This window comes from Triticum dicoccoides, chromosome 5A (assembly GCF_002162155.2).
Source record: "Triticum dicoccoides isolate Atlit2015 ecotype Zavitan chromosome 5A, WEW_v2.0, whole genome shotgun sequence".
NCBI lineage: Eukaryota > Viridiplantae > Streptophyta > Magnoliopsida > Poales > Poaceae > Triticum > Triticum dicoccoides.
The window spans coordinates 56,642,869-56,658,308 of record NC_041388.1 but is presented as its reverse complement, the minus strand read 5'-3'; the positions used below and the strand labels follow the sequence as shown (position 1 = coordinate 56,658,308).

The following is a 15,440-nucleotide window of genomic DNA, read 5'->3' as shown; positions in this document are numbered from 1 at the left end:
TCATGCATATGACACTAGTCTAACTTACTATCTTCATAATGCAAAATAACATAGTACCACTACTAGAGACATGAGTTTTAGCCACCAAGGTGATCGGTTGCTAAAGGTACAAAATTGGTGGCTAGTGGTCTATTGGTACCAACACTACTTGGTCGCTTCGTGGTGGCTATAGTCTAGTCGCTATAGATATTGAGCGACCAACATTGAGAACCCTGGTCACTAAATGTCATACCAATAGCTACCAACCAAATCTGGTGACTAATGGCATCTAGGGACCAAGGGAGACTTGGTGACTGATGACATCTAGAGACCATGGACGACTTGGTTGCTAAAAATGTACAGCAACCATGTACATGGTTAGTGGCTAGAGATATCAAGTGACCAGCCAAGGCTTGGTGACTAAAAGAATGTAGAGACCAACTACATGTTGGAGACTAGACATCTTTTGTAACCAAAAAATTGTAAACCTTGGTAACTACAGGCATGAGAAAGCAACTATATCATAGGTACAATATATTGTCACACGCTGACATTTGCAGTATGCAAGAAATCTCAGAATTTTAGACATTTGGCAGTTCAGAATCAACATTCAGAAGTTCAGAATCAACATTTGTAAACTTATGATCCAAACATTACATGCTAAACTGAATTTTGTTTTGCAAGTAGGAAATACCACTCTAGCATTTGCAAAGTACAGTACCACGTTTAGTACTGATCTGAACATATGATCCAATCAGTAAACCCCAATATGATCCAAACATTACATTTAGCATTTGTACACTGAATTTTCTTTAGATCCAACTAGTTTTCTCTTCTCAGTCTTTAGCGCGAGTATTGCTTTCCGCTGCTCCTCCAAGGTCATCTCCTATATAATGGTGGCCAGAGCACATGTTATTTCATTAACAACACCAGACATAACAAACATCAGAAAGAGTGCAAGCATGCCAATAAACTAAGCTAGAGACACCAAATTGCCAGTCACTTGATCTGCTTTGCCATAGCTCAGAAGCTCAACAACATCACAGGAAGAAAAACTGCACACATACACAGGAAATACATTTGTACGTAGCTAACTCTGAATCACCTACCTACTTTGCCACCTACCTACTTTTAATTTCTACTATACATTTGTACATAGCTAACTCTGAATCACATTATTCTCCAACTCCCATGGGTCAGAAACCAATAACTATCCAATTGTCCACCAAGAGACGTCGCTGGATAATGAACTAACGAATCGTGTGAAACCAACATTAAGGAACATGGTCAGGTCAGGTCTAGCAAAAGTAAACAGACTGCATACCTGATTACATCCAAGACTTGAGCTAATCTACGTACACTTAATATTATCAACGTTGCAGCAAACTAATCAAATAAAAATGAGCACATTAAATTAACTTAAACTGGTGTTAATAACCAGATGCATGGGTGGTGGCAGAACTCGACTAAGCGAGAGTAAATGTGGTCAAGAGAATTCAGTCAGATAAGTAGATTGATCTGGCATTTTGAAGAAGCAACGGGGTGGATCTAGGTGCACCGGCACACCCAAAAATTCAGAGGCCAGTAGTGTTTAAGGCTAGCTAATCGTCAATGAAGAAATGGCAAGTTAACTAGTGCCAAGCCGTGTCATTCGCCCAAGACGAGAAAGACAAGCTTGTGCCGGGGATTAACTAATAGAATGACTAGGTAAGGCAAAGAATTAATTGGCAATGCAATGTGCCTTTCTTGAGATGTGGTAGCAGGCACGAAAATCAGGGAAAGTGCAGCATTGAATCGTGTCGGCCAGGGGAAAGCACTGTAGGAGCGTGTTTGGTTGGTGAGGTAAACAACATAAAATAAAGCTAGCAACCTGATCATGAATACCTGGACCCTCCATCCGACACCAGAGAGCCTGTGATTCACAAATTTGGACCATCAAGATTAAGATCATGAAGAAATTTGCCAAATCACATAGTATTTTGATTGTTTGAAGCAGAGGCAAACTGATCATACCATTGCCATCAGAAGAAGAAGTTGGAGCAGGTCTATATCCTGGCCTCAAATGACTGTTGAAAATGTATACATGTATTACTAGCTATACATTGGAATTTGTAAGTCCATATATTCATGATGAGTATCTTCATTTTCTGTTACAGAATTATTAGCAAGAACTATCTTGATTAGAAGATCTCGATACCAAGTACACTGCTATATCTAAGCAAGCTGCAGGTGTAGGAGGCATCATCTAAAATACCAGAGCATGGGAAAAATAACATTACCTTGCAAATGATCTTGGAAAACTTGACATCCTTTCTACAGAGTTAGACATCAGCGAACCTGTGGCAAAAATTGGAATGCTTTATAAAAGGCAATATGCTACATGTATTTTCAGTGAATAAAAAATACCAAAAATAGTTGAGATTGATGTGTTGCATACCTATTCCGTCAGATGGCATTGGCCGCTCAGTTGTGAAACCTAGCCCTGTTGCACTAGTGCCGTCCATAGGAGGTGAAATGCCAACCAAGTTAGACACGACACTTTGTAGCCAATCGATCTTCTTCTGTTGAGCTTCAAGTTGAGATTGTTGAGCCTCAATTTGAGTTTGCTGCGTAGCAACAATCTCCTTTGTAGAGGCCAATTCTTCCACTACATGCTGAGTTGAGCTTGATGCGCTTGAGTAAGCCCTTCTATTTGGTTTTGGTCCATGACCCCGACCTCTGACGTAACCATATGCCTTACCTAGCACATGCTCACAAATTTGTTGCTCTGTTAAAGGTACTTCACCCTCCTCTATAGGTTCCTTTTGCTTCTGCAACATTTCTTCCTGCATTAATAATTATTTGTACCTATATCATGCACATCTTCCTAATAATAGTGCATCATCTAGTTCTGCCATCACTACTACTTAAAAGTACAAGAACCATTTCTTGCTCTCTAGTTCTCATTTGTATCTAAGTATTCCCACTGCTTAATCTCTCTCAACAGAAATTAATTTGTTACATGGTACTTACATGTTTATTCCTGGCATCTTCTGATGCCCATCCCTTCTTATCACTAGAGTAACACTCCTTGTATAGTCTGATATCGCCACAATTCTGATAATACAAGATTCAAAGTCAAAAGACATGAATATAATAAGACAGCTACAAGTTTTGATATTCTGCTTTCACCACAATTGTGACACAAGATAAAGATAAGTAATAGTGACTTACTAATTCATGTTGAACCGCTACAAATGACTTTGTTCCCTTCTTGTGAACATAAGGTAGGTTTGAGCGGTTAGCCTTCCCAATTGTGGACCGTTTCTGCATATGGTAGTTTTTTGTAAACAAATAAGGCAGGGTCAAGTGATAAGATAGATGCAAAACTGTTGACATCCATTCAAAGACTACCATACCTTAAATTCTTCTGTTTCAAAATGATCATAGAGCCAAATCCAGTCTCCAACTCTATTATCAATAAGGGGAGGATATGGATTGCTTCTAGCATCATCACCAGATTTTACATAATGTTCATAACACTTGTGATGGAAACTTTTGTAGCTTGAAGAGAATAGCAGATCCACACAGCCTTTGATATGATCTTGGGTGAAATCAAGATTGAACTTAAGCTACGAAGAAAGAACTCAAAGTTAAAACTATACATATTCTAAGTTAGAAAGTTTGATAATCTTACATACCTTTAGAAGTTCATACAATGGCTCCTTATCATCCTCAGTCAGACTATGCCACCCGGCACGTTGGATAGGTGCATGGTACCGTGTAAGAAGTCCAATCTCTCTGGAAAGTAATTCATTATTTTCTCCAATAGGTCTTCTCTCTTCGGAGATGGTCAAGTTTAGTGGATGACCTGCCCTTTTGATCAAACGCTCCAAGCCCTTTCCCTTATTTATCCCACGTACCTTCCTAGATTTTGATGCTGAGGTACTCCCAGAATGTTGACCTTGAGATTGCGGGGCATTTCTTGGTGGCCGGACTGTTCGTCCAGGTCCCATCTGCCATAGAATTAAAAGAATGGAACAATACCCAGATTGTTTATATTAGGAAGATAGGGAAATCAGATTTGCTACGTCAACATAAATAAACCACGAGTTACATAGTAATTAGATATATTGTGGCAACATAAATAAATCATAAGTATCAATAATAATTCGAAATAACCTGAGACAGGACTTACTCTTTGGCGCAGCCATGAACCAAACTGTTCATGTTGCCTATTTTCAATATTATCTGCACCTTCAACCAGTAGGGCATCCTCATGCTCACTAGAAAGAAATGTCGAGGGATGAGTTTCTAACTAGTTGAGGATGTATAATTATAACTTAAAGTTTATAACATGTATACTTACTATAGGTATTCTTGTAGTTCCTCACAATTATTTAGCACATACCAAGACAAAGAATCATACTGATCTTGTGTTAACATAAGGTCATCCCTATGGCCAAAAGCACGGAAACTAGTTGAGAATACCGAGAAACGATCAAGTGGTTGTCTCTCCCCATCAAAGTTCCGCTCTTGTCTATTGAACCTTGTCTCAATTCCATGTAGATACATGGAGCAGAATGTTGAGCACTCCTTCATAACATAAGCTTCAGCAATTGAACCCTCTAGGTGTGCCCTATTGCTCACCATGCCTTTCAAAGTACCAAGGAACCTGCAGCCCAAATTTTCTTACTACAACACATTTTTACACACTAATAGAACTGTAAAGGGTGGAAGGACTAATGTTATGAAGAACAAGCTACCTTTCAACGAAGAACATCCATCTGTATTGTACAGGACCTCCAAGCCTTGCTTGTTGTGGTAGATGCACTGCTAAGTGCACGCTGATATCAAAGAATGCAGGTGGGAGAATCATTTCTAGTTTGCACAACACAATTACTATTTGTTGTTCCAACTTATCCAAGATATCCAGCTTCAATGTCTTGGAGCATAATTGGCGAAAAAAACTACCAAGCTGCAGAAGTGCATCACATATATCTTTGTGCAGAAATCCTCGCATTCCAATCGGGAGTATTCTCTGAAGAAGAATATGGTAGTCGTGTGTCTTCAACCCAGTTATTTTCCCATCTTTACTTATACCTTTTGATATATTTGCAGCAAATCCATCTGGGAAGCAAATAGATTCTAGGAATTGCAGAAACTCAAGTTTCTCATCTCTGGTTAATGTGTACCATGCATGATACTTTTCTACGCTACTTCCCGTATCATTCAAGTGTAGATCTTCTCTGATATTCATGTCTTCTAAGTCCTTGCGGGCCTTAAGTGTGTCCTTGGACTTGCCATCTATGTTTAATCAAGTCCCGAATAAGCTCTCACAAATGTTCTTTTCAATGTGCATGACATCAAGATTGTGTGGCAATTTCAGATCCTTCCAATATGGTAGCTCAAACAAGATGCTCATCTTTGTGAAATTTTTCCCTGGCATGTCCTTTGAAGATGCCTTTCTTTTCTTATTTCCAGGGTGTTTTCCGTATTTGAAGCCCTGGAGATGATCTAACTTCTGCAACAATTCAAAAATGTCTTTCCCAGATAGTTGTTTTGGTGGCAACGCTTTCTCATTCTTACCATTGAAGGCCTTACTTTTGCGCCACCTATGGAGAATAGGCAAGTACCTCCTATGGCCTAAGAAACCAATTTTGCTTCGAAGTGGTTGCGAATAGGTTCCATCTAGGCAAACAGGGCATGCCTTGTAGCCCATTGTAGAATACCCAAATACTGAACCTAGTGCTGGAAGGTCGTGGATAGTCCATAGCAATATTGCACGCATATTGAAAGTACCTCCTTCAACAGCGTCAAAAGTAACAACTCCTGGATTAAATAATTGCTTTAGTTCTTCAACCAATGGCCTCAAATACACATCAATGTCCCTTCCCGGTGACTTCTTCCCAGGGATCAATAATGTCATGAGCAGGAAGGGCTCTTTCATGCTTCTCCATGGAGGCAAGTTATACACAACTACAATGACAGGCCACACACTATATGAGCTACTCATAATTCCAAATGGGTTGAAACCATCGGTGCCAACCCCGAGCCGCAAATGGCGAGGGTCTTCTTCCAGCCAGGGATATATCTTATCCATATGTTTCCAAGCATCGCCATCCGGAGGACCCCTCAACACATTTGGTTCGACAACTCTCTTATCCCTATGATAACGCAAATCTGAAGCTATTTCCTTGTTCATGAAAAGCCGTTGTAATCTAGGGATTAAGGGAAAGTAGCGCAACACTTTCTGAGGTACTTGCTTCCCCTTGCCCTTCTGTGTCTTCCACCTCGATTCCTTACAAACTGGGCACTCATCCTTGTCCTCATGCTCCTTCCAGAATAGAACACAATCATTTTTGCAAGCATCAATACTTTCATAACCTAGCCCTAGATCTCTCAACATCTTCTTTGCTTCATAGTACGTGGCTGGAAGCGAGTTACCAGCTGGCAAAGCCTCCTTTTGAAGCTTGAGTAACATGTCAAAAGATTTGTTGCTCCAATGGTTAAGATCTTTGAGGTGTACCAGCTTTAAAACAAAGGATAGCACCGAGTGGCCTTTGCAGCCCGGGTATAGCTCACGTTGTGCACTTCTCAGCAAGCCGTCAAATCTGGTCGATGACTCATTGGGCTCCGGAATGCTACCTCCAGCAGGATTATGGTTCTCTTGCTCGTCAACCCCAACCGTGGCTCTATGGATATCTCCTAGCAGATCTTGGACCATATCAAATCCATCAAAATCATCAAGATCTTCCTCATTTTCAAGTGACTCATCAACTTGGTCTTCATCATTGCTAACTTGTTCTCCATGGAATATCCATTTTGTGTATGAAGTTTGTATACCATACAATAACAAATGGGTTCGAACTTGACTGACACTCTGCTGACTTATATTCATACAAGTTTCACAAGGGCAACGCATCTTATCATTGCCGCTGTTATGTTGACAAGCAAAATCAATGAATGCATTCACCCCTGAAATGTAATCACTTGAAAACCTATCAGGCAACCTCATCCAACTCTTATCCATACTATATCTTTTCCTGCACAAGCACTCTACAAGTGAACCAAAGTACTAGAAATGTAAAATATAACAACATAACCACATTAGCTACAAATCATTATATCTGCCGGTAAACACCTCAATCACGAAAGGAATCAGGCTAGATATATCAATCATTTTCAACGAGTCCACCCGACATGATAAACTAATTGATCTACTGAATTTCGGTTAAATCAGGCTTATATTTATCAAAATAACAATCCTACAGTACCCCATATATATGTCACATTGCCACTGTATTTTCAAAAGAAAACTTGCACTTTATCAAACTAAACACGCAGCTTTCTTATGTAATTATTTTATATGTAGTAACATTATACTAAAATATAATATCACAACAACAGCAGCCATGGAACTCTATAATTTTATACTAGAATTGTATACAAAGACAGTCTTCAAATATTATACTACAACATTATACAAAGACAGTCTTCACAGAACAGTATTTGAAGATAGTCATCACAGAACTGCATATCCTTTCTAAACATTGTACTACTAACATATACTACAAGTCCTGATGTTGTAAGTATCAATATGCAGTAACATTATGCTGTATATTTTACTACAAGCAAAACCAAGACTATATGTATATTATGGCCCGGTTGGGCACGGCAGTATTGCCATTATTCTACTACTCTGGTTTTGAAGAGGATAATCTAACTCTCCGGATAATCTAACTCTCAGTATTGCCATTATTCTACACAACACATCAACCGGACCAAGCCAATATTGACATTATATTCAAATCACACAACCGAACTCTACATGGTAGGCCAAGCCAGTTTCCAAATCACAAACGGTAAGCTACATGTATATTTTACTTACACATTTCCACAAACACTTGAAGTGCATGATCTAGCCATCAAGTACTCCAAGGAAATTAATGGAGAGACACAGGGAAGGAGGCAAGGACAGAGAGGAGATCAGTCTTACGGGTTGAAGCTTTTTCTGGTGTTCACGGTGAGAGCGAGATCTCGTTGGCGAGCTTGGGGCGTCGGTTCCTGCAGAGCTGGTTGGGGTCGGGGAAGGAGGAACCCTAGGCGCCCCTTCCCTTCGACCACGCGGCCGCTGCCGCCGCTGCTTCACCTCCCCCCACGCAGCCGAGCTGCCACCACCGCCGCAAGGGACAAGCCCGCCGCTGCCGTCGCGAGGAACACGCCCGTCGCCGCCGCCGTCGCGAGGAACACGCCCGCCGCTGCCGCAAGGAAGAGCCCCCCTCTCTTCTGCCGCGAGGAAAACGCCAGCCGTCGCGGGGAGCGCGCCCTCCGCCTTCCGCCGCCCCCTCCGCCGGCAGGAACGAGTCAGCCACCAAGGAACGCGTCGGCCGCCGCCAGGGATGTCGATCTGATTTGGGGGATTTGGGGAGACGCTAGGAAGGTGACTTGCCTTTTTGCATACTAGCCCTTGGTTGCTATTTCTTCACTGGATACAAAGTCGTGAGGGTACAACACATAGGCCTATGGTGACCAAGGAACTAATTAGCTGGTTGCAATTAGTACATCTTCAGCCACCAAACCGCTTGGTGACAAAATATCTGGTGGCAAATGATATATTTTCTTGTAGTGACACTTATAGGAATAGCCCAACGGATTGATTGGAAAGAATAACTTTGAGGTGGTTTCGTATCCTACCATAATCTCTTCGTTCGTTCTCCGCTATTAGTGACTTTGGAGTGACTCTTTGTTGCATGTTGAGGGATAGTTATGTGATCCAATTATGTTATTACTATTGAGAGGACTTGCACTAGTGAAAGTATGAACCCTAGGCCTTGTTTCCTAGCATTGCAATACCGTTTACGCTCACTTTTATCATTAGTTACCTTGTTGTTTTTATATTTTCAGATTACAAAAACTATTATCTACCATCCATATACCACTTGTATCACCATCTCTTCGCCGAACTAGTGCACCTATACAATTTACCATTGTATTGGGTGTGTTGGGGACACAAGAGACTTTTTGTTATTTGGTTTAGGGTTGCTTGAGAGAGACCATCTTCATCCTACGCCTCCTACGGATTGATAAACCTTAGGTCATTCACTTGAGGGAAATTTGCTACTGTCCTACAAACCTCTGCACTTGGAGGCCCAACAACGTCTACAAGAAGAAGGTTGTGTAGTAGACATCAAGCTCTTTTCTGGCGCCGTTGCCGGGGAGGTGGGTGCTTGAAGGTATATCTTTAGATCTTGCAATCGGATCTTTTTGTTTCTTGTTTTATCACTAGTTTAGTTTATAAAATAAAACTATAAAAAATGGATCTGAGTTTACCTCATACGCTTCATCTTTTTAATATCTTTCGTGAGTATGATGGAAAGGAAAATTGTGCCAAAGTGTTAGAAGAAGAATGCATTAAAATATTTGGCACTAAATATTTGAATGATGAGCATGATTGCAATGTTGTTAGTATGAATTCCTTGAATATCCATGATGCTAATGATATGCAAAGCCACAAGCTTGGGGAAGCTATGTTTGATGAAGATGATATTTTTTGTCCCTCAAGTTTTGATGAGCAAATTTATTATGATGAAAGCATGCCTCCTATTTATGATGATTATATTGATGAAAGTGGATTTGGAGATGTCATGACTTTATTTTGTGATGAATCCACTATTCTGGAAGAGGTTCCAATTGATTATGAGAACAAAGTTGCTATCTATGATGATTATTTTGATGAATTGTATGCTATAAAGAACAATGATATCCATGAAACTTGTCATCATGATTTTAGTTTTCAATTGGATTATGCCTCACATGATAATTATTTTGTTGAGTTTGCTCCCACTATTCCGAATGAGAAGAATTTTGCTTATGTGGAGAGTAATAAATTTTTTATGATTGTAGATCATGAAAAGAATGCTTTAGGTGCTGGTTATATTGTTGAATTCATTCATGATTCTACTGAAAATTATTATGAGGGAGGAATATATGCTTGTAGGAATTGCAATAATATCAAGTTTCCTCTCTATGTGCTTAAAGTTTTGAAGTTATGCTTGTTTTGCCTTCCTATGCTAGTTGATTATTGTTCCCATAAGTTGTTTGCTCACAAAATCCCTATGCATAGGAAGTGGGTTAGACTTAAATGTGTTAGTCATATTATTCATGATGCTCTCTTTATGTTTCAATTCTTATCCTTTATGTGAGCATCATTGAAATCATCATGCCTAGCTAGGGGCGTTAAACGATAGCGCTTGTTGGGAGGCAACACAATTTTATTTTTTCCTTGCTTTTTGCTCTTGTTTAGTAATAAATAATTTATATAGCCTCTGTTATGATTGAGTTTTTATGTTTTAATTAGTGTTTGTGCCAAGTAGAGCCGTTGGGAAGACTTGGGGAAAGTCTTGTTGATCTTGCTGTAAAAAACAGAAACTTTAGCGCTCACAAGAATTGCTGCCATTTTTGTTTGGAGAGTGATATTTAGTTAATTCTTTTTTAATATGATTAATATATAAGTTCCTCACGTCCAGCAATTTATTTTAGAATTTTATGTGTTCCAGAAGTATACGTTTGATTCAGATTACTACAGACTGTTCTGTTTTCGACAGATTCTGTTTTTATTGTGTTGTTTGCTTATTTTGATGAATCTATGAGTAGTATCGGAGGGTATGAACCATAGAGAAGTTGTAATACATTAGATATTACACCAATATGAATTTACAATGAGTTCACAACAGTACCTAAGTGGTGATTTATTTTCTTATACTAACGGAGCTTACGAGTTTTCTGTTAAGTTTTGTGTTGTGAAGTTTTCAAGTTTTGGGTAAAGATTCGATGGACTATGGAATAAGGAGTGGCAAGACCCTAAGATTGGGGATGCCCAAGGAACCCCAAGGAAATATTCAAGGACAACCAAGAGCCTAAGCTTGGGGATGCCCCGGAAGGCATCCCCTCTTTCGTCTTCGTCTATCGATAACTTTACTTGGAGCTATATTTTTATTTACCACATGATATGTGTTTTGCTTGGAGCGTCATTTTATTTTATTTTATTTAGTTTTGCTTGCTGTTTAAATAAAATACCAAGATCTGAAATTCTTAAATGTTAGAGAGTCTTCATATAGTTGCATAATTATTCGACTACTCATTGATCTTCACTTACATCTTTCGGAGTAGTTTGTCATTTGCTCTAGTGCTTCACTTATATCTTTTTAGAGCACGGTGGTGGTTTTATTTTGTAGAAATTAATGAACTCTCATGCTTCACTTATATCATTTTGAGATTCCTTAGAACAGCATGGTAGTTTGCTCTGGTTATGAATTTAGTCCTAATATGATAGGCATCCAAAAGGGATATAATAAAAACTTTCATATAAAGTGCATTGAATACTATGAGAAGTTTGATACTTGATGATTGTTTTGAGATATGGAGATGGTGATATTAAAGTTGTGCTAGTTGAGTAGTTGTGAATTTGAGAAATACTTGTGTTGAAGTTTGTGATTCCCGTAGCATGCACGTATGGTGAATCGTTATGTGATGAAGTCGGAGTATGATTTATTTATTGACTGTCTTCCTTATGAGTGGCGGTCGGGGACGAGCGATGGTCTTTTCCTACCAATCTATCCCCCTAGGAGCATGCGCGTAGTACTTTGTTTCGATAACTAATAGATTTTTGCAATAAGTATGTGAGTCCTTTATGACTAATGTTGAGTCCATGGATTATACGCACTCTCACCTTTCCACCATTGCTAGCCTCTCTAATACCGCGCACTTTTCGCCGGTATCATACACCCACCATATATCTTCCTCAAAACAGCCACCATACCTACCTATTATGGCATTTCCATAGCCATCCGAGATATATTGCCATGCAACTTACCATTGTTCCATTTATTATGACATGTTTCATCATTGTCATATTGCTTTGCATGATCATGTAGTTGACATTGTATTTGTGGCAAAGACACCATTCATATTTTTTTCATAAATGTCACTCATGAGTCATTGCACATCCCGGTACACGCCGGAGGCATTCATATAGAGTCATATTTTGTTCTAAGTATCGAGTTGTAATTCTTGAGTTGTAAGTAAATAAAAGCGTGATGATCATCATTATTAGAGCATTGTCCCAGTGAGGAAAGGATGATGGAGACCATGATTCCCCCACAAGTCGGGATGAGACTCCGGACAAAAATAAATAAAGAAAATAGGCCATAAAAAAAGAGAAGGCCCAAATAAAAAAATGAGAGAAAAAGAGAGAAGGGACAATGCTACTATCCTTTTACCACACTTGTGCTTCAAAGTAGCACCATGATCTTCATGATAGAGAGTCTCCTATGTTGTCACTTTCATATACTAGTGGGAATCTTTCATTATAGAACTTGGATTGTATATTCCAATGATGGGCTTCCTCAAAATGCCCTAGGTCTTCATGAGCAAGCAAGTTGGATGCACACCCACTTAGTTTCTTTTGTTGAGCTTTCACATACTTATAGCTCTATTGCATCCGTTGCATGGCAATCCCTATTCACTCACATTGATATCTATTAATGGGCATCTCCATAGCCCGTTGATACGCCTAGTTCATGTGAGACTATCTTCTCCTTTTTGTCTTCTCCACAACCACCCTTCTATTCCACATATAGTGCTATATCCATGGCTCACGCTCATGTATTGCGTGAAGATTGAAAAAGTTTGAGAACATCAAAAGTATGAAACAATTGCTTGGCTTGTCATCGGGGTTGTTCATGATTTAATATTTTGTGTGGTGAAGATGGAGCATAGCCAGACTATATGATTTTGTAGGGATAGCTTTCTTTGGCCATGTTATTTTGAGAAGACATAATTGCTTGGTTAATATGCTTGAAGTATTATTATTTTTATGTCAATATTAAACTTTCTGTCTTGAATCTTATGGATCTAAATATTCTTGCCACAATAAAGAGAATTACATGGATAAATATGTTAGGTAGCATTCCACATCAAAAATTCTGTTTTTATCATTTACCTACTTGAGGACGAGCAGGAATTAAGCTTGGGGATGCTGATACATCTCCAACGTATCTATAATTTTTTATTGTTCCATGCTATTATATTATCAACTTTGGATGTTTATGGGTTTTATTATGCACTTTTATATTATTTTTGGGACTAACGTATTAACCCAGAGCCCAGTGCCAGTTTCTGTTTTTTCCTTGTTTTAGAATATCGCAGAAAAGGAAAATCAAATGGAGTCCAATTGACCTGAAACTTCACGGAACTTTTTTTTGGATCAGAAGAAGCCCAGAAGACTTGGAGTGCACGTCAGGGGATCAACCAGGAAGCCACGAGGTAGGGGGGCGCGCCCACCCCCCTGGGCGCGCCCTCCACCCTCGTGGGCCCCTCGTGGCCCCCCTGATGTACTTCTTCCGCCTATATATCTCCATATACCCTAAAACGATCGGGGAGCACAATAGATCGGGAGTTCCGCCGCCAGAAGCCTCCGTAGCCACCAAAAGCCAATCTAGACCCGTTCCGGCACCCTGTCGGAGGGGGAATCCCTCTCCGGTGTCCATCTTCATCATCCCGGTGCTCTCCATGACGAGGAGGGAGTAGTTATCCCTCGGGGCTGAGGGTATGTACCAGTAGCTATGTGTTTGATCTCTCTCTCTCTCTCTCGTGTTCTTGAGGTGATACGATCTTGATGTATCGCGAGCTTTGCTATTATAGTTGGATCTTATGATGTTTTCTCCCCCCTCTAATCTCTTGTAATGGATTGAGTTTTCCCTTTGAGGTTATCTTATCAGACTGAGTCTTTAAAGATTTGAGAACACTTGATGTATGTCTTGCCATGTGTATCTGTGGTGACAATGGGATACCAGGTGATTCACTTGATGTATGTTTTGGTGATCAACTTGCGGGTTCCGCCCATGAACCTATGCATAGGGGTTGGCACATGTTTTTGTCGTGATTCTTCGGTAGAAACTTTGGGGCACTCTTTGAGGTTCTATGTGTTAGTTGAATAGATGAATCTGAGATTGTGTGATGCATATCGTATAATCATACCCACGGATACTTGAGGTGACATTGGAGTATCTAGGTGACATTAGGGTTTTGGTTGATTTGTGTCTTAAGGTGTTATTCTAGTACGAACTCTAGGGCTGTTTGTGACACTTATAGGAATAGCCCAACGGATTGATCGGAAAGAATAACTTTGAGGTGGTTTCGTACCCTACCATAATCTCTTCGTTAGTTCGCCACTATTAGTGACTTTGGAGTGACTCTTTGTTGCATGTTGAGGGATAGTTATGTGATCCAATTATGTTATTATTGTTGAGAGGACTTGCACTAGTGAAAGTATGAACCCTAGGCCTTGTTTCCTAGCATTGCAATACCGTTTACGCTCACTTTTATCATTAGTTACCTTGCTGTTTTTATATTTTCAGATTACAAAAACTATTATCTACCATCCATATACCACTTGTATCACCATCTCTTCGCCGGACTAGTGCACCTATACAATTTACCATTATATTGGATGTGTTGGGGACACAAGAAACTTTTTGTTATTTGGTTGCAGGGTTGCTTGAGAGAGACCATCTTCATCCTATGCCTCCTATGGATTGATAAATCTTAGGTCATCCACTTGAGGGAAATTTGCCACTGTCCTACAAACCTCTGCGCTTGGAGGCCCAACAACGTCTACAAGAAGAAGGTTGTGCAGTAGACATCAGATGATCAGGCAAAGCATTAAGTAATTGGAGAAGCCTCCCCCAAGCTTGTGGGAGACTCTCTTCTTCAATTTACACAAAATTATATATATCCCTTAAGGCAGCTTGTTTCTTATGAGCAGGGAAATATTTAGCAGATAAGTAATAAATCATATCCTGGGGACTACACACACAACCAGGATCAAGAGAATTAAACCATATCTTAGCATCACCCTTTAATGAGAACGTAAATATTTTAAGGATATAAAAGTAGCGAGTTCTCTCATCATTAATGAATAGGGTGGCTATATCTTTTAAGTAAGATGTGCCACAACAGTTTCAGATTCATAGCCATAAAAAGGATCAGATTCAACCAAAGTAATTATATCAGGATCAATAGAGAATTCATAATCCTTATCAGTAACAAAGATAGGTGAAGTAGCATAAGCAGGATCATATTTCATTCTAGCATTCAGAGTTTCTTGTTTAAGCTTAGCTAATAATTTCTTAAGATCACTTCTATCATTGCATGCAAGAAAGTCTCTTTTAGTTTCTTCATCCATAACATAGCCCTCAGGCACAACAGGCAATTCATATTTATTAGAAGAGCATTCATCATCACTTTCATCAATATTATCAGTTTCAATAATTTCATTCTCTCTAGCCCTAGCAAGTTGTTCATCAAGAAATTCACCAAATGGCACAGTAGTATCAAGCAGAGAAGTAGTTTCATCATAAGTATCATGCATAGCAGAAGTGGCATCATCAATAATATGCGACATATCAGAATTAATAGCA

At 39.5% G+C, this 15,440-nt stretch overlaps 1 protein-coding gene and 1 long non-coding RNA gene across 3 annotated transcripts; both read right to left on the bottom strand.

Moving 5' to 3' along the window:
- Positions 1–596: 596 nt before the first annotated feature.
- On the bottom strand, positions 597–2,292 carry LOC119296975. Of its 2 annotated transcripts, none has more exons than XR_005145471.1 (4): positions 2,259–2,292; positions 1,993–2,045; positions 1,850–1,891; positions 597–865 (listed from the first exon to the last, which is right to left on the bottom strand). It is a non-coding gene; the product is annotated as an uncharacterized LOC119296975 (long non-coding RNA). The 2 variants fall into 2 exon arrangements; XR_005145472.1 differs by having other exon boundaries at positions 1,864–1,891.
- Positions 2,293–2,300: 8 nt separating this feature from the next.
- On the bottom strand, positions 2,301–3,993 carry LOC119299182. Its single transcript, XM_037576432.1, has 6 exons — positions 3,660–3,993; positions 3,378–3,590; positions 3,193–3,285; positions 2,992–3,075; positions 2,386–2,804; positions 2,301–2,316 (listed from the first exon to the last, which is right to left on the bottom strand). The coding sequence occupies exons 1-6, from the start codon at positions 3,972–3,974 to the stop codon at positions 2,301–2,303; spliced, it is 1,140 nt and encodes a 379-aa protein (XP_037432329.1). The 5' UTR covers positions 3,975–3,993.
- Positions 3,994–15,440: the final 11,447 nt, after the last annotated feature.

Excerpts from the sequence above, each read along its gene's own strand:
- LOC119299182 (XM_037576432.1), bottom strand. The coding sequence starts at position 3,974 with ATGGGACCTGGACGAACAGTCCGGCCACCAAGAAATGCCCCGCAATCT. Across the intron at positions 3,591-3,659 it reads CATTGTATGAACTTCTAAAG|CTTAAGTTCAATCTTGATTT; the intron begins GTATGTAAGATT and ends CTTTCTTCGTAG. Across the intron at positions 3,286-3,377 it reads TTGAAACAGAAGAATTTAAG|AAACGGTCCACAATTGGGAA; the intron begins GTATGGTAGTCT and ends TACCATATGCAG.